At 41.9% G+C, this 25,162-nt stretch overlaps 1 protein-coding gene across 3 annotated transcripts in view; it reads left to right on the top strand.

Moving 5' to 3' along the window:
• LOC135091481 (creatinase-like) overlaps positions 1-22,012 on the top strand; it is a 40,997-nt gene extending 18,985 nt beyond the window's left edge. For all 3 annotated transcript variants that reach the window (XM_063989152.1, XM_063989151.1, XM_063989150.1), the window contains exons 5-9: positions 4,987-5,211; positions 5,894-6,041; positions 6,598-6,712; positions 13,925-14,169; positions 20,932-22,012. In XM_063989152.1, coding sequence (XP_063845222.1) covers positions 4,987-5,211; positions 5,894-6,041; positions 6,598-6,712; positions 13,925-14,169; positions 20,932-21,134 — 936 coding nt within the window. In that variant the 3' untranslated portion in view covers positions 21,135-22,012. The remainder of the gene's footprint in view (positions 1-4,986; positions 5,212-5,893; positions 6,042-6,597; positions 6,713-13,924; positions 14,170-20,931) is intronic.
• Positions 22,013-25,162: the final 3,150 nt, after the last annotated feature.

The following is a 25,162-nucleotide window of genomic DNA, read 5'->3' as shown; positions in this document are numbered from 1 at the left end:
AATGGGGCATTATAAGCTCCTCCACCAGGAAAGGCAAAATTGACGCCAACAGATTCCAAATGTCGACAATGATGTGCCATAGGCACAGTAAGATCCTTTCTGAGGACACTAGCAAAGTGCTCAGCAAACAGGTCGGCAGCTGTGTTAGGTGGGGGAGGTGCAGAATATTTCCAGGATATCTTGCGGACTCTGTTGAAATCTTCGGTGAGTGGAGTGCGAACTGTGATGGAAGAGATCACATCCAGGACTCATGCAGAGCCCTCTTTAAGGTGCGACGTGCACTGACGCGCGCTTGTCGAAAATCCTGCAAGCAGTGGACGTCCCCACGATGTAGTCAAAGGCGAGAAAAGGCAGCACGCTTTTCTCGAATAGCCACTGTACAATCTGCATTCCAACAGGGAACAGGACGTTTAGGAAACCGGCCAGGGGTCTTAATTCTACTTATGAGCTGGTAGTTCCCTTAGCTCCTGTCACTGTGTCCCAATATTTCCCGAATATTTCACGATACTTTTGAATGCTATTTCCAGAATTATCCAGAAACAAATAGCGCGGCTTGCGGTGCAATGAGGGTCATTCGCGGTTCATTCAGACGAGTGAGACCTCAAACCCCGCCACTAGTGGATCCTTTGCGGTGCTTTTCGAGATATTCATTTATATTTCTGGACCTAAAACGAATTTTCAGGGTATGTCACTGTTTCCCTGGAACACCAAACTCGTTCTTGTATCAGCTCCGTTTATTGAAGCAGGATTCAACCTACAATAGGGTCAATTAATTGCCAAGATACATATTACAATACCCACTAAACTTTGCACAATACTGGCTCAAAACCCATTAACTCCCAGTCACATTGGAAACATATCTCGAAACTGACTCATTATAATAATAATAATAATAATAATAATAATAATAATAATAATAATAATAATAATAAAAATAATAATAATAAAATAGCAAGATTCAATCTACGAGAGGATCAGTTACTTTCCAAAAGTCTTGTGCAGCGAGGCCGTGGGAGGAGGGGATGCATGCAGTTAACAAGATCAGAAGAGCGATGAGAGAGAGGCTGAAGACAGTCAGTTATAGGAGAGGTTAATAAGACAAAAAGCTTTTGATTCCACCCTGTCTAAAAGAGCGGTATGAATAGAACTTCCCTCATACATGGGAAGTATACTCCATACATGGACGGATAAGGCCACTGTACAAAGTTAGCAGCTGGGGGATGAGAAAAATTAGTGGAGACAACTCAGAACACCTAACTTCATAGAAGCTATTTTAACTAGAGATGAGATGTGGAGTTTCCATTTTAGATTATAAGTAAAGGGCAGACTGAGGATGTCGAGTGTAGAAGAGGGAAACACTTGAGTGTCATTGAAGAAGAGGGGATAATTGTCTTGAAGGTTATGTCGAGTAATAGATGGAGGAATTGAGTTTTTGAGACATTGAACAATACTAAGTTTGCTTTGCCCCAATCATAAATTTTAGAAAGCTCAGAAGTCAGGCATTTTGTGGTTTCCGTGCGTGAAATGTTTACTTCCTGAAGGGTTGGATGTCTACAAAAAGACGTGGAAAAGTGCAGGGTGGTATCATCAGCGTAGGAGTGGATAGGACAAGAAGTTTGGTTTAGAAGATCATTAAGGAATAATACGAAGAGTGGGTGACGAAACATAACCATGAGAAACACCACTGTTAATAGATTAGAAGAGCAGTGACACAGCAGCCATAGAACGGTAAGAAATGAAACTTGAGATGAAGCTACAGAGAGAAGGATAGAAGCCATAGGAGGGGGGATTTTGAAATCAAAGTTTTGTGCCAGACTCTATTAAAAGCTCTTGATACACCTAAGGCAATAGCAAAAGTTTCACCAAAATCCCTAAAAGAGGATTACCAAGACTCAGTAAGGAAAACCAGAAGATCACTAGTAGAGTTGCCTCTACGGAACCCATACTGGTGATCGGATAGAAGGTTGTGAAGTGATAGATGTTTAAGAATTTTCCTCTTGAGGATAGATTCAAAACTTTAGAAAGGCATGAAATTAAAGCAATAGGGCGATAATTTGAGAGATTAGCATGGTCATTCTTTTTAGGAACAATCTGAATTTAAGCAAACTTCCAGCAAGAAGGAAAGATAGATGTTGATGGACAGAGTTGGAAGAGTTTGACTAGGCAAGGTGCAAGCACAAAGGCACAGTTCTGGAGAACAATGGGGAGGGACCCCATCAAGTTTGTAAGCTTTCTAAGGGTTAAGGCTAGCGAGGGCATGAAAAAAAAGAAAATATAGCTAATGAAGGATTTTAATCGGTAGCTTAAAGTAATCAGAATGTGAATAGGGATGAACAAGCCCTGAATCATCCAAGATACCGTTTTTAGCAAAGGTTTGAGTGAAGAGTTCAGCTTTAGAAATACATGAGATGGCAGTGGTGCCATCAGGTTTCATGAAATAAAGAAAGGAAAGATGAAGAACCAAAGTTATTGGAGATGATTTTGGCTAGGTGCCAGAAATTACAAGGGGAGTTAGATCTTGAAAAATTTTGACAATTTTTTTTTAATGAAGAATACACACTTGTTTAGGTCATGCTGATATAGGTTGGTCTGACTTTACAAAGCTTGTGTAAATTGTGCTTTACAGGAAATGAATGTGTCAGACTTGACTACTTTTACATTTTATATGTATATATACATATACAGACCTTAATTATCAATGTAATATCGAGCTAAATTTTTATAAGTATTTATTTATTTTTTTTTTTTTGGGAGGGGGGCGGAGGGCAGGGCGGGAAGGGGGAGGGTTTAATGCCAACCATGGCCTTAGCTGAAATTAACAAACACGTAGTTGGACAACCAGTTAATTCCTGCTGCAGTGTCCATGTCACTACTCCATGAACCTGAGGCTTCCTGTATTCCTCTCCCGTTACGTCAGAGCAGTCTTGAGAGGTTTGTTTTGGTGTTCGATTTCTTTGCCATGTCCTTCGTTTCCTGAAAGAGATGCTAAAATTCCTACGAAAATAACTATATCCATATATCACGATGTTACTGAGTATGTTATGTCATACTGTATAGTACAGTCTTATTTTTTTATCTACTCCTTTGTCCAAATCAATAAATTTTAGGCTTGCAATGTGCCGTATTTAAAATATTGATAACAGTATTACTGAATAATCACGAAAATTATTTTTGTTTTGACCAACTTCTCTCAAAATTATCCATACAAGATATTAAAAAGTCGATGCAGAATTTCTAAAGTATCATAATGATCAATGTTCTATGCATCTGTATTACATGGGATTTACAATAACAATATTTTAACTCGTGTCACTAGGGGGCATGCAGTAGCGACGATATCTGGCGGATTAGTGCCGAAAACTCCCCCCTGGCGGCTGGCGCTCTGTGCAGCTCCAGTATTTTTGTAATATACGGCAGCCTTGTTATAACCATGTTCCCTTGGCACCTTCATGAGCACCCTGGAAGCTCACTACAACCAACCAACACTATACAAGCAAGCTAAAATCTAGTATATGCTGTACCTCAAGCAATGGTGGGCATTATGGAGGTTTGTGCAATATTCATGCTCTAATAACACGCACAATCTAGAAACGAAGTGCAGTAAACGAAAGCGAGCGGCGAAGCATGGTCACAAATTCAGTGAATTTACATACAAAAACCTACATAATACAGACAATGACACAACAAACATATTTTATCATGATATGATAATGTAATGATATAGTCACGGATAATTCAGGGGGCTTTCCCAGCACTCTGACGCACACTGATGAAGGCGTCCCATGAAATAGTGGAAAGTTACTCTTTTTTCCTAATTGGGCATAATCACTTCACTAGGATGGTGGTCGACCAGGTGCGTAACTTATATTTTCTGCAACTGGCCAACACTGAGGGACATATTTCCGAGCTGTACATGGCATGGTAAACAATGGGCGAAAAAAAAAGTGCCGCAAAATAGCCTATTGGATTCATGAGGTTCCTTCATGAGGGGGCTAGACATTATCGAGAAAGCTATAAAATGAAGGCTACCGGCCTTTCATGGTGTTTTCCTTTTGAATTTTAGAACTTGTAATCCTTTCCTCACGTAAAAGAAGAGTGAGCAGAATCCAGAATCCTACTCTGCAGACCACAGCCAATGCTCACCCAGTCTTTCGAGAATGAGGACTGAGGTATCTTTCCAGGTTTCTCTAGCTGTTCTGACAAAAAGTTTTCCATATATGATATACAAGGAACGTTGCTCAAAGAATACATGAAATAGCTTTAAGAAGACACAAGCTGCAAGACAAAGTTGAATCAACCATGGAAGGAAGGCGTAAAAACTTCCTCTTATCAAATCCAGACATTCTGTAGTGTATTCTCTTGAAGAAGCCAGTGCATCACCACTACCAGTACCATCAGTACCATGACCACCACATGATGTCTCTCGAGCTCAGCCTCAGTCCGGGAAATACGGGATCAGCAACTTGATCTGATAAATCTGGAGCCTACAGATAACTCACCACAAGATATTTAAATCAGTCACGCTGTCACAGCTCCAGACATTAGTTAAGACAGTCAAGTGCTCAGCACAGTCCTGCAGAAGTAAGATAACAGTGACGCAGGCAAGATCACTCGAGAGTGAAGAATATCTTTCCAAAGAGGAAGCATGATGTCTAATCTGGTTCTCTAGTGCGAACATGAATTAGAAAATATAAAGTGAAAATCTCCTGTCAATCAAACAAATGCGAGTGACGTGACAGAGTGTAGAGGGAAAAAAATCCTTGACGGCCGATGTCTCGAAATGTTACGTTAACAATTATCAGCTGAAAAATCCTTTTTATCTGGAATAAAGGCACTATTGAACAGCTATAGGCCAGAATTTCAGAAAATTGCTATACGTACAAACATACTAATAACACATTTTTAGAGTCATATGGCTGTTTAAAAGATAAATAAATAAATAAATAAAGACGATCCTTTAAATCTCTTCATCATTCCTTTTTCCAGGACAACATAATCTACACAGACTGGAAGAAAGATAACTACTTCAGGGCTGTGACAGAGGAGCTCGGGACAACCAAGGGGAAGGTGGGGGTGGAGGAGGACCACCTGAGCGTGGAGGGGTGGGCCAAGCTACAGCACCACCTCCAGGGTGCCACTCTCACTGATGTATCTCAGGCCGTCATGAGGATGAGGATGATTAAGAGCAAAGAGGAAATCGCAGTTCTCAAGGTTACCACATTTCACCTTTACTCTGTGTTGTCTAATAATAATATTGAACCATCCCTCCGATATATATATATATATATATATATATATATATATATATATATATATATATATATATATATATATATATATATATATATATATATATATATATCATCTTGCCTCGGCCCAGAGTCGAGGCAAGATGGTGAAGCAGGGTGTGAGACCCGAAACGAAACCCCAAGCCACGAAAAGTTACATGTTCATAATCCCGAAACCTCGAACAAAATAACAAGATCCCAACATAGGGAGATTAATTAATCTATTCCCTTACACAATATATATATATATATATATATATATATATATATATATATATATATATATATATATATATATATATATATATATATATATATATATATATATATATATATATATATATATATATATATATATATATATATATTTACGCACACACACACACACACACACACACACACACACATTGCCTATTCAGATTTTCTCATAGGATTACAGAGGCAAATATATTCTGCGATTGCTAAATTGATAAATTCATTACCAAATAATACCTAATGCCCTTCCTCCAATACCTTCCTCCAGTTTGTAGTGACGCACACTTCTCGCTACCCCAGTTAACGGTAACCTTTTTTTTTCTTTTCTTTTTTTTCTTATTTTTTTGTAGAACAGCACAGCCACAGCAGACCTGGGCGCGTGGGCGTGTGTTGATGCACTGGGCGAAGGAGTGCCGGAGTACGAGGTGGCTTTTGCTGGCACGCAGGCCATGGTGCGCCGCATTTCGGAACTCTACCCTGACAGTGAACTTATGGACAGTGGGTGTTCCTGTGACGATTAGCTAATTAATATTAAATGATAATAGTAATAATAATAATAATAATAATAATAATAATAATAATAATAATAATAATAATAATAATAATAATAATAATAATAACAACAACAATGACAACAAAAAAGATGGATGAAGTACATCTATTTCACTGTACATCTATTTCACTGAATGAAACATTTCATTGCCGGGTGGGTAGGCAGTGGAGGGTTTGTTTTCCACAAGAAGTATCATATCCCTTCACATCAATCAATCAACAGCTAACTTCGATGATGACTGAATGAGTAAATGTATAAATATATGTATCAGAATCAGTGAACAGATCCTGTAACATCATGGTACAAAAGCAGGGAAAACCTTTAGCAATAAATCATTGCAGCCAAAGATTTCAAGATAATGAGAGTGGAAGAGAATGTGGACCAGTCTTCTTGCTTGACAGGCAGCATCTTAAAGGCGTGTTATCTGCAAAGAAATTGTTATCTTCATTATGTGATGTTTATTGTTATTGTGTATAAACCAACCCTCCCTCATTTCTGCAGTATGGGTGTGGTTCCAGTCTGGAATAAACACAGATGGTGCCCACAACCCAGTCACCACCCGCAGGATACAGAAGGGTGACATCATCTCTTGCAACACCTTCCCGATGATTGCAGGGTGAGTGGTCTATTGTAAGGATGTATGTTCTTTGCAATAAGTCTGCATGGCGACACAACTTTTGCCGCACTACCATACTACATACTAATGTATTCCCTCTCCTACCACATGAACTGAGTTTCGGAGAATTACCTTGGTTACTGAGTTCGCGGTTGGTGAAGATGTATACAATGGAAAAATTAAGGTTATGGGAACCTTAATTACGAGGTCTATCCCGACCCAACCGTAATGCTATTCAAACGCGAATATCTTCGGAACTACCCGGCCGATCGTAACGAAAATAGAACCTTATGATAGCATAACTTTATCAGTTTTATAGGATATATATTTATTTTATTTTATTTTTTCTTTTCTATTGCGTGAAGTCAATCCGTAACTTTCAAAAAGAAGGAGTCTCGCAAATGGCATTTTTTAAAGTGACCGTCAATTTTCTGCAGTTCTCACTAACTTCCTTTTTATCTCAAAAAGACCGGATACATACCACTGAACGCAGAATGAAACTTCCTATTCAACGGTATATAGCACAACGACTGACCTCTCGCAAAGGTTTGAGCTAATGTTATTTGAGTATTAGGCTAGTTCGTGATTTGCGCTGTCCCTGAAATTTTCGCTAACTTTTCAACTAATGAACTCATAAAGCTCAAATTTCCTATGTAACAAGATTAATACAAGTTATAACCAAAAAGTATGTCAAATTTCCAGCAATATTGCGCATGCGTAAAGTACATAATAAATCTTAATAAACCCATTGTAACTTTTCTGCAATTTTCAGGAACTGGAATTGCTACTCTCTCTCTCTCTCTCTCTCTCTCTCTCTCTCTCTCTCTCTCTCTCTCTCTCTCTCTCTCTCTCTCTCTCTCTCTCTCAGTCTCCTTCATTCGTACTTAAGCATTCACACACAACGCGTAGTGTATACACATCGCATAGTGTAATGATTAGCACTCTCGGCTGACAACCGAGAAGGCCCAGGTTTGACTCATGGGCGCGGCGAGGCAAATGGGTGAGCCTCTTAATGTGTATTGTTACGCCCCAAACACACACACACACACATACACACACACACACACACACACACACACACACACACACACACACACACAAGCACTCACACACAAACCCACACGCACACGCACACATGAACTGTGAGATGGTAGTAGACGCAGGCGAGAGACCTGTGTTTATATGAAAAACTGCTACTAATGACCCAGCTCCATCCGCGCGACTCCTTTTTATGAGGGTCACAGTGGGTTTGGCGCTGGGAATAACAACAACAGCCCTCTTGGGAAGCGAGAACAGACCAGGACAGAAACAAGGTATCTCTGGTGAGCGGAGGCCGTGAGCTCAGTGACCCCCGCCTTCAGGAAGCCTCCCATTACCGTTCCCGTCAGTGCCTCGCGGAGGATCGACTCCGCGCCTCGTGACTAAGACTAACGTGTATTGTCCCGTATTCAGACTCAAGGAGTGGGGATGCTTGTGCTCACTGCGCGCTGGGGGACGTTCCCCGTCGGCGCCTCTGTGCACTAGATAAATAAATAAATAAATAAATAAATAAATAAATAAATATATATATATATATATATATATATATATATATATATATATATATATATATATATATATATATATATATATATATATATATATATATATATATATATATATATATAAGATTCTTCTAGTACTTTTGTAGAGGTGGTGCCCAGGATGAAGGCAAACTCGTAAAAGCAGCTGTAGATACTCCTATATTAATAAAATAAACTGTACAGTATAAATAATGTGAGTCGCCAGCGTGTCGCATGTCCGCCACCGAGGCCAGGCGGACACGGACTCTCCATGTCCACCAGCGAAGCTGGGCGGACACGGGCTACTCATGTCCGCCACTTATGATGGGGTGTTTTTTTTTTTTTTTTTTTATGTAGGAAGGACACTGGCCAAGGGCAACAAAAATCCAATAAAAAAAAATATATATGCCCACTGAAATGCCAGTCCCATAAAAGGGTCAAAGCAGTGGTCAAAAATTCATGAATAAGTGTCTTGAAACCTCCCTCTTGAAGGAATTCAAGTCATAGGAAGGTGGAAATACAGAAGCAGGCAGGGAGTTCCAGAGTTTACCAGAGAAAGGGATGAATGATTGAGAATACTGGTTAACTCTTGCGTTAGAGAGGTGGACAGAATAGGAGTGAGAGAAAGAAGAAAGTCTTGTGCGGCGAGGCCGCGGAAGGAGGGGATGCATGCAGTTAGCAAGATCAGAAGAGCAGTTAGCATGAAAATAACGGTAGAAGACAGCTAGATATGCAACATTGCAACGGTGAGAGAGAGGCTGAAGACAGTCAGTTAGAGGAGAGGAGTTGATGAGACGAAAAGCTTTTGATTCCACCCTGTCTAAAAGAGCAGTATGAGTGGAACCCCCCCCAGACATGTGAAGCATACTCCATACATGGACGGATAAGGCCCTTGTACACAGTTAGCAGCTGGGGGGGGGGTGAGAAAAACTGGCGGAGATGTCTCAGAACACCTAACTTCATAGAAGCTGTTTTAGCTAGAGATGAGATGTGAAGTTTCCAGTTCGGATTATAAGTAAAGAACAGACCGAGGATGTTCAGTGCAGAAGAGGGGGACAGTTGAGTGTCATTGAAGAAGAGGGGATAGTTGTCTGGAAGGTTGTGTCGAGTTGATAGATGGAGGAATTGAGTTTTTGAGGCATTGAACAATACCAAGTTTGCTCTGCCCCAATCAGAAATTTTAGAAAGATCAGAAGATAATTAATGAATAATAAGAAGAAAGTGTGTGACAGGACAGAACCCTGAGGAACACCACTGTTAATAGATTTAGAAGAAGAACAGTGACCGTCTACCACAGCAGCAATAGAACGGTCAGAAAGGAAACTTGAGATGAAGTTACAGAGAGAAGGATAGAAACCGTAGGAGGATAGTTTGGAAATCAAAGCTTTGTGCCAGACTCTATCAAAAGCTTTTGATATGTCCAAGGCAACAGCAAAAGTTTCACCAAAATCTCTAAAAGAGGATGACCAAGACTCAGTAAGGAAAGCCAGAAGATCACCAGTAGAGCGGCCTTGACGGAACCCATACTGGCGATCAGATAGAAGGTTGTGAAGTGATAGATGTTTAAGAATCTTCCTGTTGAGGATAGATTCAAAAACTTTAGATAGGCAGGAAATTAAAGCAATAGGACGGTAGTTTGAGGGATTAGAACAGTCACCCTTTTTAGGAACAGGTTGAATGTAGGCAAACTTCCAGCAAGAAGGAAAAGTAGATGTTGACAGACAGAGCTGAAAGAGTTTGACTAGGCAAGGTGCAAGCATCGGAGGCGCAGTTTCAGAGAACAATGGGAGGGACCCCATCAGGTCCATAAGCCTTCCGAGAATTTAGGCCAGCGATGGCATGGAAAACATCATTGCGAAGAATTTTAATACGTGGCATGAAGTAGTCAGAGGGTGGAGGAGAGGGAGGAACAAGCCTAGAATCGTCCAAGGTAGCGTTTTTAGCAAAGGTTTGAGCGAAGAGTTCAGCTTTAGAAATAGATGTGATAGCAGTGGTGCCATCTGGTTGAAATAGAGGAGGGAAAGAAGAAGAAGCAAAGTTATTGGAGATATTTTTGGCTAGATGCCAGAAATCACGAGGGGAGTTAGATTTTGAAAGGTTTTGACATTTTCTGTTAATGAAGGAGTTTTTGGCTAGTTGGAGAACAGACTTGGCATGGTTCCGGGCAGAAATATAAAGTGCATGAGATTCTGGTGATGGAAGGCTTAAGTACCTTTTGTGGGCCACCTCTCTATCATGTATAGCACGAGAACAAGCTGTGTTAAACCAAGGTTTAGAAGGTTTAGGGCGAGAAAAAGAGTGAGGAATGTACGCCTCCATGCCAGACACTATCACCTCTGTTACACGCTCAGCACACAAAGACGGGTCTCTGACACGGAAGCAGTAGTCATTCCAAGGAAAATCAGCAAAATACCTCCTCAGGTCCCCCCAACTAGCAGAGGCAAAACGCCAGAGGCACCTTCGCTTAGGGGGATCCTGAGGAGGGATTGGAGCGATAGGACAAGATAAAGATATGAGATTGTGATTGGAGGAGCCCAACGGAGAAGAAAGGGTGACACCATAAGCAGAAGGATTAGAGGTCAGGAAAAGGTCAAGAATGTTGGGCGTATCTCCAAGACGGTCAGGAATACGAGTAGGCTGTTGCACCAATTGCTCTAGGTCATGGAGGATAGCAAAGTTGTAGGCTAGTTCACCAGGATGGTCAGTGAAGGGAGGAAAGCCAAAGCTGGTGGTGAACATTGAAGTCTCCAAGAATGGAGATCTCTGCAAAAGGGAAGAGGGTCAGAATGTGCTCTACTTTGGAAGTTAAGTAGTCAAAGAATTTCTTATAGTCAGAGAAGTTAGGTGAGAGGTATACAGCACAGATAGATTTAATATGAGAGTGATTCTGTAGTCGTAGCCTGATGGTGGAAAACTCGGAAGATTCAAGAGCGTGGGCACGAGTGCAGGTTAAGTCATTGCGCACATAAACGCAGCATCCAGCTTTGGATCGAAAATGAGGATAGAGAAAGTAGGAGGGAACAGAAAAGGGGCTACTGTCAGTTGCCTCAGACACCTGAGTTTCAGTGAGGAAAAGAAGATGAGGTTTAGAAGAGGAGAGTTGGTGTTCTACAGATTGAAAATTAGATCTTAGACCGCGAATGTTGCAGAAGTTAATGAAGAAAAAGTTGAGAGGGGTGTCAAGACACTTAGGGTCGTCGACAGAAAGGCAGTCCGACCTGGGGACATTTATGGTCCCATCCCCAGATGGGGACTCCGAGGCTGGTGTAGGAGTCGCCATGATGATTTTAAAATTTTTAAGTGAAGGGTGTGTGTGTTATTAGGTGCTTGTAGTTTTGTGTGGAGGAAGAGAGTTGTCTTTAGAGGGCAGGCTGTGACTGCCCCCTTGTGTTGTGAGACACAAAGAGAAAAGTTCAGTGAGGTCACAGCTGGGTTTAATGAAAAGTTCACAGCACCCCCTGAACAGTGCTTTAGACCTCACTGGGAGTAATTATCGTTTCGGCAGGTGTCTACTGCCTCCTCCAGGTTGCTGGACCTGCCGGCTCAGGTCATGCAGGGATTCGTGAGGTGAAGGGAGGTCACGCGGCCAGAAAGGCAAAGCGCTCGTGAGGTCCACGGAGCCCACCCGGCCGTGGAAGAGACCGGAGCACCGCGGAAACAAAGGGTGAAGGTTGACCTCACTTCCACGTGATGATAGGCGGGCGGCCAGAGGCTGGGTCACGTCGGGGACAAAGTCCTAAGGGTAAAGGCGCGCCATGGAATGTGGGCGGCAAGGGTGTGGGCGTGTTCCCACACCAGCACATCCGTTACCGACCCTTCCGGCACTCCGGGTGGTAGTTGGAGTGTATTACAGAACTGAATAGTGTGCAGCGAGCTTGTTCGACATCCGCAAGAGGAAGCGTCCCGAGTGCCGCACCAGCGGGCAGTGCGTGCAGCAACTAACCAACCTGAGGGGCGCCTGGGGAACCAGGAAAACTCTGCGGACGTTGAGTGCCACCCTCCACCAGTTGACTTAGCGACCAGCGATGACCACCTCGAGCAACCTAACCGGTGACCCAGCGCAACAACGCCCCTCCTTCATGCCCCCGCCGGTACCTCTCCCCAGGAAAGGCAGTGCAGTTGACGTTGGCAGACGGCTCTCTCACGTCCCGGCCACCGTGGGAGCAACATCATCGAGGGAGAGGTACCCTAGCCTAGCCGGTGACCCAGAGCCACAAAGCCCCTCCTGCACTCACCTGCCGACACCTCTGCCCTTGGAAGGCAATGCAGTTGACGGTAGCGGACGGCTCGCTCACGTCCCAGCCACCGCAGGAGCAACATCGTTGAGAGTGATGTACTCTAACTTAAGGCATGATTGGGTGAGCCGACAGGTGACCCTGGGGTACCCTGCTGTCATGCGGGGCCCCCCGTGTGGGGAGGACAGAGAGGGTGCCCCCCGATATAGCAGGCGTCCAACCAGACACCTGGAGGTAGAGGTGTTGGGAGTAAAGAAATGCCATGTCATTGGCTGATCGGATAGAATGTAGGTCAGTGGTGGGGGACGGCAACCCGTAAGGATTCGCTGGTCCCCTGTTAGCCCACGGTGGGGCAGTGAGTAAGATTTGATCTTTCCTCTGGCATGGTCTAGCTTAGCTGTTAGACGATCGAGACAGGCAGGAAGTTGCCTGGTAGTAGGTGCGGGTTACTCAGCAATGACAGGTAACAGACCCACCATCTCAGAGTACGAATGGATGGAGTGACTATTGGACTGTGACTTCGTGGGGAGCGCTTCCGGCTAACCGCAGCGGTCTCTTAAGCTACCATGCGGCCACAGTCGTTAGGGGGCCTTCTGGACTCCGTTGCTATTTGTTACTCGGAGTGTCTGCGTGTAAGAGCACTAACACTATAGGGGGAGAACAACTGGTTGGAGCATGAGGAGTATTTTTTGTAAAATCAGGCAATACTCGCAAAATATTAAAAAACAACACCAGTGCACACTGACATCTTCTCATATTGATTCTGATTCAGGCTGCTTTTTTCTTTCTCTGAAGAAGCACAGCTCCATGGCTGGAAAAATTAAATAAGCATTTTTGTAATTGGCCTGCATCATTGCCCCCACTGAAAAATTCCAGTGTGACCTATTTCATGCCGCGCATAGAAACTGTCAAAAGCACTCAAAGCCTTCCTCAAAGGGACACCTGGAACAGTTGGTGACATAATACCAGATGGTTGGAAGTGCTGCTTTCCGCGGTACCATTGCCCAAGAAGTGTTAAAATAAAAAAAAAATCATCAGTGACGTTATAATGAATTTGCGATGCATATATATATATATATATATATATATATATATATATATATATATATATATATATATATATATATATATATATATATATATATATATATATATTGTGTGTGTGTGTGTGTGTGTGTGTGTGTGTGTGTGCGTGTGTGTGTGTGTGTGTGTGTGTGTGTGTGTGTGTGTGTGTGTGTGTGTGTGTGTGTGTGTGTGTGTGTGTGTGTGTGTGTGTGTGTGTGTGTGTGTGTGTGATCTAAAATGCTTACAATGAGAGGCTCTAGCCAATGAGACAGGTAAGAAATGCCACAATGAGGCAGATGTCCGTTCGTTGGTTTCAGTTCCGGTATCCTAATAAATATCACTCTGCTCAGGTATTACACTTCTCTGGAGAGGACTTTCTTCTTGGATCACTGCAGTGATGCACACCTCAAGGTATGGGAAGGTAACATTGCAGTTCACAAGCGAGGCCTGGAACTCATTCGTCCAGGAGCCAAGTGTTCTGAAATTGCCCATGAACTGAATGAACTCTACGCACAGCTTGGTCTCCTTAAGTATCGCATGTTCGGCTATGGTCACTCCTTCGGGGCGATGTGCCACTACTACGGACGTGAGGCAGGTAAGTCCTTCACCATTAAAAATGTCCTCTGACAATATGCAACTAAAACTTATGACATTTTATGTGGCACCTTAATTCCATATCCCTTTACAACATACACAGGGACAGAGGGATTGATACGAGTAGAAATGAGGTGAAAAATAGCAAGATGAGATTGATAAAGCTACAGGTATAGATGTAACACTCATAACATGGAAATTTCGAAGTATATGTAGAGGAAATGCAGAAATAGAGTGGATGTTGCTGCTGTGTGACCAGGTGTGGAGGCAGTGACTTCCAAATGAGTGAAGCAAGTCATTTACTGTGTCTCCATAAAGTTAGTAAGAATGAGTCCAATAACCTCATGGAGAAGCAAACACATAGCTGATCTTAGTATCCTTACCCTTAATTAAGACCCAAGAGTAAAACGCTTCTACCTCATGTCATTAAAGGCAATCACAAATTACCTTTCCTTGGATAGGCACTCATATACTGATGATTCATCTAGACGAGAGAACACACTTGGATTGGCCGAGTGATGGTCTACCAAGGATTTTTTTTTTTTTTTTTATGTAGGAGGAACACTGGCCAAGGGCAACAAAAATCCAATAAAAAAAATAAATAAATAAAAAAAAAAGCACTGAGATGCCATTCCCAGATCAGGATCCAAAGCGGTAGGCAAAACTTGAAGGATAAGTGTCTTAAAACTTCCCTCTTGAAGGAATTCAAGTCATAGGAAGATGGAAATACAGAAGCAGGCAGGGAGTTCCAGAGTTTACAGAGAAAGGGATGAATGACTGAGAATACTGGTTAACTCTTTCATTAGAGAGGTGGGCAGAATAGGGATGACATAAAGAAGAAAGTCTTGTGCAGCAAGGCTGCGGGAGGAGGGGATGCATGCAATTAGCAAGATCAGAAGAGCAGTTAGCATGAAAATAGCGATAGAGGATAGCTACAGATGCAACATTGCGGCGATGAGAGAGAGAGACTGAAGACAGTCAGTTAGAGGAGAGGAGCTGATGAGACGAAAAGCTTTTGATTCCACCCTGTCTAGAAGAGCGGTATAAGTGGAACCCCCCCCCCAGACATATGAAGGATGATGGCACATGGACGGATAAGGCCCTTGTATAGAATTAGCTGCTGAGGGGTGGGTGAGAAACACTGGCAGAGACGTCTCAGAACACCTAACTTCATAGAAGCTGTTTTAGCTAGAGATAAGATGTGAAGTTTTCAGTTGAGATTGTAAATAAAGGACAGACCGAGGATGTTCAGTGTAGAGGAGGGGGACAGTTGAGTATCATTGAAGAAGAAGGTTGTGTTGAGTTGATGGATGGAGGAATTGAGTTTTTGAGGCATTGAACAATATTAAATTTGTTCTGCCCCAATCAGAAATTTTAGAAAGATCAGAAGTCAAGCGTTCTGTGGCTTCCCTGCGTGAAATGTTTACTTCCTGAAGGGTTGGACGTCTATGAAAAGACGTGGAAAAGTGAAGGGCAATATCATCAGCGTAGGAGTGGATAGGACAAGAAGTTTGGTTTAGAAGATCATTAATGAATAATGAGAAGAGAATGGGTGACAGGACAGAACCCTGAGGAATACCACCAATACTCGTAAATTTAGGAGAAGAACAGTTACCGTCTACCACAGCAGCAATAGAACGGTCAGAAAGGAAACTTGAGATGAAGTTACAGAGAGAAGGATAGAAGCCGTAGGAGGGTAGTTCGGAAATCAAAGCTTTGTGCAAGACTCTATCAAAAGCTTTTGATATGACCAAGGTAACAGCAAAAGTTTCACCAAAATCTCTATAAGAGGGTTACCAAGACTCAGTAAGGAAAGCCAGTAGAGCGGCCTTAATGGAAACCATACTGGCGATCAGATAGAAGGTTGTGAAGTAATAAATGTTTAAGAATCTTCCTGTTGAGGATACATGAAAATCTTAGATAGACAGAAAATTAAAGCAATAGGAAGGTAGTTTGAGGGATTAGAACGGTCATCTTGGTTTAACACAGCTTGTTCTCGTGCTATACATGATAGAGAGGTGGCCCACAAAAGGTACTTGAGCTATCCATCACCAGAATCTCATGTGCTTTATATTTCTGTCTGGAACCTTGCCAAGTCTGTTCTCCAACTAGCCAAAAACTCTTTCAATAACAGAAAATGTCAAAATCTTTCAAAATCTAACTCCCCTCGTGACTTCTGACATCTAGCCAAAAATGTCTCCAATAACTTTGCTTCTTTTTCTTTCCCTCCTTTATTTCAAGCAGATGGCACCACCCCTATCACATTTTTCTCTAAAGCTGAACTCTTCGCTCAAACCTTTGCTAGAAACTCTACCTTAGATGATTCAGGACTTGTTCCTCCCACTCCACCCTCTGACTACTTCATGTTGCCTATTAAAATTCTTCGCAACGATGTTTTCCATGCCCTCGCTGGCCTAAACCCTCGGAATACTTATGGATCTGATGGGGTCCCTTCTATTGTTCCCCGATGATGGAGGACAGGTTGAGAATCCCTGCACTAGACACTAACAAGAGTGCATAAACCTACAGAAATGTAAAATATAATATATATATATATATATATATATATATATATATATATATATATATATATATATATATATATATATATATATATATATATATATATATATATATATATATATATAGGTCAGGATTCCTCAGTCTCAGGTCAGGGTTCCTCCCAGTCTCAGGTCAGCATTCCTAGTGAACGGACGTGTTTAGTGAGCAGTGACCTGATGCTAATATAGCTGGCTAGTGTAGACTTGGCACCTTGTGTTGCTGAGTAGTCTGGTTGTGTTAGTTCTCCTGTTCTCGAGGCCTTCGTTGCGAAGGTCTCAGAGGTGGAGGCTGAGTTCCATCGAAGGATCTCGGAGGTGCAGGCTGAGTTTCGTGAGAGGATCTCAGACCTACAGGCTGAGTTCTGTGAGATCTCAGCACCTGTGGGAGGGTCGTGCCCCACCGTCACCTTGCGTAGTAAGGCGACGGAGGAGCAGTGGTCGGTTGTGTGCAGGGGAGCCAAGAGGGTGAAGGTCCTCAGGTCGCCTCACGTGGAGACGAAGAATCCCTTCAGTGTGTTGGAGGAAGGGAAGGAGATGGAGGTGGACATGGCGGAAGGAGACAAGAACGAAGGGGCAGATCCAGTTACCCTGCCCCAAGGTAGAATATTTGTGTTTGGTGATAGTCTGGTTAGGCACTTAGATAGTGCGTTCTGTGTTAGGGATAAGAAGCGTAGGTCGAGGGTATGTTTGCCGGGGGCCGGGATAGGGAAGGTAGCTGATAGGCTAGACTCGTGCTTGGAAAAAGATGGGACCAAGCCCATTGTTTTTCTCAGTGCAGGAGGGAATGACCTTGGTAAGGTCAGGAGTGAGGAGCTTATCGGGAGGTTTCGACAGGCTTTGGACAGGATTAGGGACAAGGGAGGGGTCACCGTGGTATGTGGTGTCTTGTCGAGGAGGGGAGTTGGTGCTGAGTGGCTGTCCAGGGCTATTACGGTGAATCGCAGGCTCGCGAATCATTGTAAGAATAGTGGATGGACGTTCATCGACAACTGGAACCTTTTCTATGGTAGGGACGCCTTGTACGCCAGGGATGGAGTGCATTTATCGCGCCAGGGTGTTCGTGTTTTGTCCGGAAAACTCGAGCGGGAGGTAATTGCACTCCAGCGCTTTTTTCGTTAGTCGGGAGGGAAGAAGGGATTGTAAGGAGAAAACGATGGACAAATTAGTTAAATCTAGAAAGGTAGCTAGCTCAGGGAAGGTGAGAAATAGCTTAAGTGTTTACTACACAAACTGTAGAAGTATCTTGAATAAAATAGACTTGCTTAGAGGAATAGCGTATGTAGAGAAATTTGGTAGCATTGCTTTAACTGAAACTTGGTTAGATATGTCAGGAAAAGTATTTAATCCAGAGATTAAGATAGATGGTTATACATTGTTCTATAAAGATAGGGAAAACAGGAGAGGAGGAGGTGTCGCGTTATACGTTAGGGACACATTACAGTGTTGTATTAACAGTAGAATTAAAACAGATAACAAAGCAGAGTCGATATGGGTAGATATTAAGGAAGGATCGCAGTCAGTAGTACTGAGGGTAGTGTACAGACCACCGGCCAGTACAAAGGAAATTAACACCTCACTGTGGCAGGAATTAAATAGAGCAGGCAGGTAGAGTCAGGTATGTGTGGTAGGAAATTTTAATTTTAGGAATATCGACTGGAGTCTGATGGTGGGTAACAGAAAAGCAGAGGAATTTCTTAAGGTAATTCAGGATAATTTTTTAAAACAGGTAGTCGTAGAACCCACAAGAGGGAATAATATTCTAGATTTAATTCTTACTAACAGGGAGGAAGCAGTCACACAGGTAGAGGTTGGAGGACAGCTAGGTAAGAGTGACCATAGGGAAATTAGGTACAATATAAAATGGGAAGAAGCTTTTAGAAGCAAAAAAAAAAAAAAAAAACACTAGTAAAATACCTAACTTTAGGAGAGCAGATTTTGAGATTTTGAGAAATTAAAAAGGTACCTCTAAGGAGTTGACTGGCAACGGATGCAGGGTGAGGTCAGGTCCGGGACGGAATTGAGAGAGATAAGGCAAGATGAGAGAGGTGAGGTGTGAGGTGTAAGAGTGTAGGACAAGAGGAGGGAAGATGTATCCGGAAGGGGCGGAGAAGAGAGGGAGGGGGAGATAGGTGTGAGTATGTTGGAATGTCAGGTCATACTGAAATGAGAGAAGTGAGGTCGAGGCGAGTAGATGAGGGAGTGGAGAGTATGGTAGGGGCCGAGATGAGGGGATTAGGTGAAGTAAATGTCGATGAATTGTATAAATATTTCGTAGATGAAGTTCATACAGGTCAGTTAGCAAATATCCCGTATAGGACAATAAGATCACAGAAAAATGACCCTAAATGGATGACTGCTAAGTTAAAATAGGGCGTAAGAGAAGTATATATAAGAGATTAAGGGCAGGTGAAGAAGTTTTAAGGTCACAATATAATGAATTAGTTAGAACAGTCAGGAAGTTAACGAGGAAAGCAAAGGGCAATTATGAATTAAAGGTAGCCAGCCGGGCGAAGACGGACCCCAAGGGATTTTATCAGGTATACAGGACGAAGAGTAAGGATACTATAGGTCCATTAAAGGCAGCAGATGGGGAGCTGGTTAATTCTGGGGAGGAGATTAGTAAAATTCTGAATGAGTATTTTTTAACTGTCTTCACCCAGGAAAACATGCAGGATAAGCCAGATAGTGAATAGATGTTTAGAGCAAATGAGAATGAGAAACTGACATACTCGTATTTCCATAACTAGGGAGATAGTGGAACAGGAGATAGATAGGCTAAAAAAGTTCAAGACATTAGGACCTGATGAAATATAACCCAGAGTACTTAAGGAATGCAAAGAGGTTATTAGTGAGCCGTTAGTTTCTGTCTTTAGGAAATCACTTGAGTCAGGTGAGGTACCAGTAATGTGGCGGCAGGTTAATGTAGGCTAAGAGGGAATAATATTCTAGATTTAATTCTTACTAACAGGGAGGAAGCAGTCACGCAAGTAGAGGTTGGAGGACAGCTCATCTTTAAGAAAGGAGATAAAACTTTAGCGTCTAACTATAGACCTGTCAGCTTAACTTCAGTTGTAGGTAAAATATTAGAGTCAATAATAGCGTGGAACATTAAGGAACATTTAGACAAACATAACTTGATAAATCAGTCACAGCATGGCTTCACGAAGGGGAAGTCTTGCCTGATAAACTTGTTAAGTTTTTACAGTAAAGAGTACGAGGCAGTAGATAATGGAGATAATTATGATATATTATATCTGGACTTTAGCAAAGCATTTGACAAGGTAGCTCATCAAAGGCTCCTGAGAAAGGTTAGGGCACACGGGATAGATGGGAAGGTGTTAGGCAAGATAGGGTCATGGCTTAACGACAGGAGACAAAGAGTTGTAATAAACGGCTCGAAATCCGAGTGGGGTCATTTAATTAGTGGGGTGCCACAGGGATCAGTATTAGGGCCATTGTTATTTCTAATATATATCAATGAGTTGGATAGTGGAGTGGAGTGTTAAAAGTAGAAGGCTGGAAGTAATATTAAAGTTATACTTGGCGCTGGTCAGACCTCATCTAGACTACGCTGTGCAGTTCTGGTCCCCACATTACAGGAAAGATATAGGTCTATTAGAATCAGTTCAGAGGAGAATGACTAAAAGGATACAGGGGATGAGATGTATTCCTTACGAGGCGAGATTGAAGTTGTTAAATTTACATTCTTTAAAGAGACGTAGGTTAAGAGGGGACCTGATAGAAGTCTTTAAGTGGTATAAGGGTTATAACAAGGAGGATATAAGCAAAATTCTTAGGATCAGCAACCAAGGTAGAATAAGAAATATCGGGTTCAAGCTTGAAAAATTTAGGCTTAGGAAGGAGAAAGGAAAAAATTGGTTCACAAATAGAGTGGTAGATGAGTGGAAAGGACTCAGTATTCATGTTAGTGCTAGGACATTAGAGAGCTTTAAGAGAAGATTAGACAGGTTTATGGATGGGGATAATAGATGGAAATAGGTAGGTATATTTCATACCGGGACTGCCACGTGTAAGCCTGGTCGCTTCTTGCAGCTTCCCTTATATATATATATATATATATATATATATATATATATATATATATATATATATATATATATATATATATATATATATATATATATATATATATATATATATTGAAATACATTAAATATATTAAAATTGGCACTCCTCATCAGATCTTGAGCTGCGGGAGGACATTGACACAGTACTGCAGCCTAACATGGTGGTGTCAATGGAGCCTATGGTGACTGTCCCCGAGGGACAACCAGGAGCAGGGGGATACCGGGAACTTACAATTCTGGTAATCCATGATGATGGATCAGTTGAAAACATAACAGGCTTCCCCGTTGGACCAAATCACAACATCTTCAAGAAATAAAGAGGAGATGAAAGAAACCCTTCTGATATCACTGGACTCAAAAAAAAAAGAAAAAAAAAAAGGATTTTTATTTTTATTTTTTTACACACGCACACATATACAGTTGGTTTATTGACAAAAAAAAAAAAAAAAAACACGTGAGTTACAGCAGCAGGAGACAAATACTGGTTACTTTATTTCCAAATAATAACCTTAATGTTGGATTCAGTATACTGAGCAGACAAGTTAAACTTACATAATTCAAATTATCATATATAAGATTACATGATTATTTTACGTTGTCTCTGCAATACATGAGATCATTCACACCTGTGAATTTCAAACTTGACATGTTTTTGTTTGCATGATATTACTATAGCATGTACATAACTGCACGTGTGCCTATTTCATTCTTTAAACAATGGGACATAACACATAATCTTGTGAATGTTCGATATTGATAACCTGGAATGGTGTCCTTAGTGTATATTGGGTGCATGGATGGTACGGCTAAGGACAGTTCGGTTAAGTAAGAAATTTGTTACAATTTGTTTCTCCCTGATACATGTTGCTATCTTCTTAAAAGGACCAATTATTTTGTAACGTGCATGTTAGAAATTTATACCTTGGGGTTTGTTTGAGTTGTTAGGGTGAAGCTCTATTTTAAGAAACTCAATCTCCTCTTCATATGTGTCATCCACTGAATGAATTCCTGATTCTACCAGACACAAGTCAATATATGTGTTGTGTTTCACGTTTGATAAATTTCAAACTGACTTGTACTGAGCCCTTTCAGTGACCAATGTTGCAGAGTCCTGGCAATGGCTGTGTCTAACACCTGCTGCTTATATTATATGAACGGCATTTTTGTGCTTCAAACATAAAATAACGCAAACTTGTTTACTGTTTTCTCCTTCGATATCTTGTGAAGCTTTATTGCTGTCTATTTTGCCATCGTCACTCAAGCAGACATCTAAATATGAATATTCATAAGAATACGAAATAACGACACCACAAATTGACATAAAAAAAAATGTGTCTTCAACATCATCGTCCACCACAAAGATTAGTCTTTTTGTCGTTCAGTATCATACCATACTCAATGCAGCATTTCAAAACTATGTCCAACTTCCTGAGACACATTTTATGTAAGGTAGCGGTGAGCACCACATCATCCATTAGCGAGAGGGCACAGTGAAACCAAGAAACCATATGGACAAATCTGTAACTCCCAACCTTTTGCAGTTCTAACGCAATATCATCCTTTCATCTCGCTCTGTCTTCACCTCGATCTTTTTTTCCTCAACTGGTTTTCTCCAGCCTCTTTTAATCAGTTCCCGATCTTCTCTTCTTACTACGTGACCAACCCGTCTCAATTTTTTTTTTTTTTTATCTTCTTATGATCTTATCACGTCTGTAATGCATTCCACTCATATATACTCTCCTTCTTATTTCATTTCGTAGATGTCCTCTGAGTGATACAACCATTACCCACCTCAATATTTATATTTCTATTCTTTCCAGCTTCTTCACACCTGTAGTAGTGGTCACCATAGTTAATTGGTCTGACCATCACTTTCTCACAACCCAATAGTTTTAAAACTTGAATGAGGTTATTACATGGTATTTATCATATGCTTTACTGAAGTCAGTGCAGAGTATATACAGTCTGACTTCTATAGTGCTCAGTCACACAAAAGCCTTACACTCATCTGTTCGATACAGCTGTGTCCACATTGTCCACCTGCCTGACATTTTTAAGTGCTCTTCCATAAGGTGAGTAGTAGTAAATCATACTCTTTAGCCAAAGTATCCATTACACTAATACCTCTACAATTACCAGAGTTCAGCCTTTCACCAGATTTAAAGAGACCGAAGTTCGTTGAAACACCAAGACACCTGACGATACAAGAGAAACTCAAGAGAAACAATTCGGCTGCCTGAAAATGCACTAATTAGAATGGGATGATTTCTATTCAATTTTTGCTCTCCATGTTGGTTATTACAGTGGCTATAGTCCCCTAAGTAAAAGCAGGTGGTCATCCAACACTAGGATAATTGGAGAGACATCCAGGTCACCTCATGTACGAGTAACTGACATGGGTTTAATAGCTCCTCAAAGTGTTGCCAGAACTGTTTGTCATGACATCACAAGTTTTCACAAGAGTCAACCTTTACTTCCTAGTTTACAGCTGCCAATACTCGTTTCACATCGTTGGTTTCCAAAAGTTTCTTCCACTCTGACAGATTTTCACTCACCTCAACAGTTGACTTCACTTGAAGAAATATCATGGTTGATTCTTAAAAACCTGTTGATACTGTTGCGTTAAATTCTAGGTTAGTCACCGTATTGTAATATTTTCCATATTCCTTGTAATTTTATTTCCAAATCAACAGAACTGTAATTACAACTCACTAGTGCTTCGTGGCCCGCGGATTTGCTGTACTGTTCGCCTGTTCTACAATAATGATCCAGTTGGACTGTTACAATCATTTGGTTCAAATTATTCGTGTCTAGTACCACACACAGAGTCCTAGCAGTTAATCACTGAATGCTGAAATATATTATTACATTAAGTAGGAAAATCTCTCATGAACACGGTAGTGTGATCAGAATGCAGATAAAGCTCCACATATTGAAAACACAGTCATTTATAGCAACATGTCATTTGCCGCAACCATCACGGCGGCGCGACATTTGGCGTGGCGTGTGCAGGCGAGCTCCGTATGATCAGGTCTGCGATGCATCTAAAAATTAGAACCCCCAGCCGCTGGGGGAAGGTCCTTTGTTGCTCCGCAGCTTAAAACACCTATTACTTGGTTAGATTTTATCTGATCTTGCACATAATTACAACATTTAGTATTGCACTATACAAGTCTATATATCGCTTGGCAATGGGCCTGTGGAGGCAGCAGCCCACAAGTAGGCGCAGTGGGCGAGAGCAGGAGAGGGACTGGTGAATGCGAGGGCGGTGAGGGTGACGCGCCATCCCCACACAGGCCTTGTGTCCATCAGCTGCAGGGCGAGGCCTATCAGAGGCAGCGGGATGCCCAAGAGTGCCTGCACCAGGCTCAGGAGGAAGGCGGGCGCCGCGCTCTTCGCCACTACCTGCGAGGAGTTCTGGTAAACCACTAACCGATCCATCTCTCCTGCTAGTGCCATCTTGCTGTCTCGGGGAGAAGGAGAGGTTGCTTCCATCCCCGCACAGCACTGCACCCCAATGTCGGCCATCTCTGCTGAAGGTGCAGGGAGCGGCAAGGCCTCTTGTTGTGTGGGTGTAGGTGGTAGCACCCGCCACTCTACCACCGGGGGACTCACTTCCTCCTCACCAGTCTGGCAGCCTTGGCTTCGCACGTTCTGATCTCTGCAGAGTCCGCTGTGTGCCTTTTTGGGGAGGACACATTAGTGATCTAATAACTTTTATCCCCTTCTGCGATCACTTCTACTCGTATTGAAGCAAGATTTCTAAATTAACTGCACGTCACGCCCCCACCTCCCCCAAACAAACAGAAGAATTGGAGAGATTTCTATTAGTATGATTAAAGGAAAAAGAGTATCAGCCCTTTTAAAAGAGAGGTTGGATATGTGGGAAAAATAACACACACAGTTATTGGAATTACAGATTAAATTATGGTATCTAAAATTACTGATATTAATGGGTACAGTGAAAATATTTTGTTACCTTGTTTATTTTTATTTAGACGTTTATCCTGGAGTCCTGGACGTGCTTCGGGAAAATGAAGTATCTATTCAAAATTATATAAGTTTCTTATCAAATCTTGTATGGAGGAGGCAGTAGACACCTGCCGAAACGATAATTACTCCCAGTGAGGTCTAAAGCACTGTTCAGGGGGTGCTGTGAACTTATCATTAAACCCAGCTGTGACCTCACTGAACGTTTCCCTTTGTGTCTCACAACACAAGGGGGCAGTCACAGCCTGCCCTCTAAAGACAACTCTCTTCCTCCACACAAAACTACAAGCACCTAATAACACACACACTCTTCACTCAAAAATTTTAAAATCATCATGGCGACTCCTACACCAGC

Source organism: Scylla paramamosain, chromosome 37, assembly GCF_035594125.1.
Source record: "Scylla paramamosain isolate STU-SP2022 chromosome 37, ASM3559412v1, whole genome shotgun sequence".
Lineage (NCBI taxonomy): Eukaryota > Metazoa > Arthropoda > Malacostraca > Decapoda > Portunidae > Scylla > Scylla paramamosain.
This window is presented reverse-complemented; position numbering and strand designations above follow the sequence as displayed.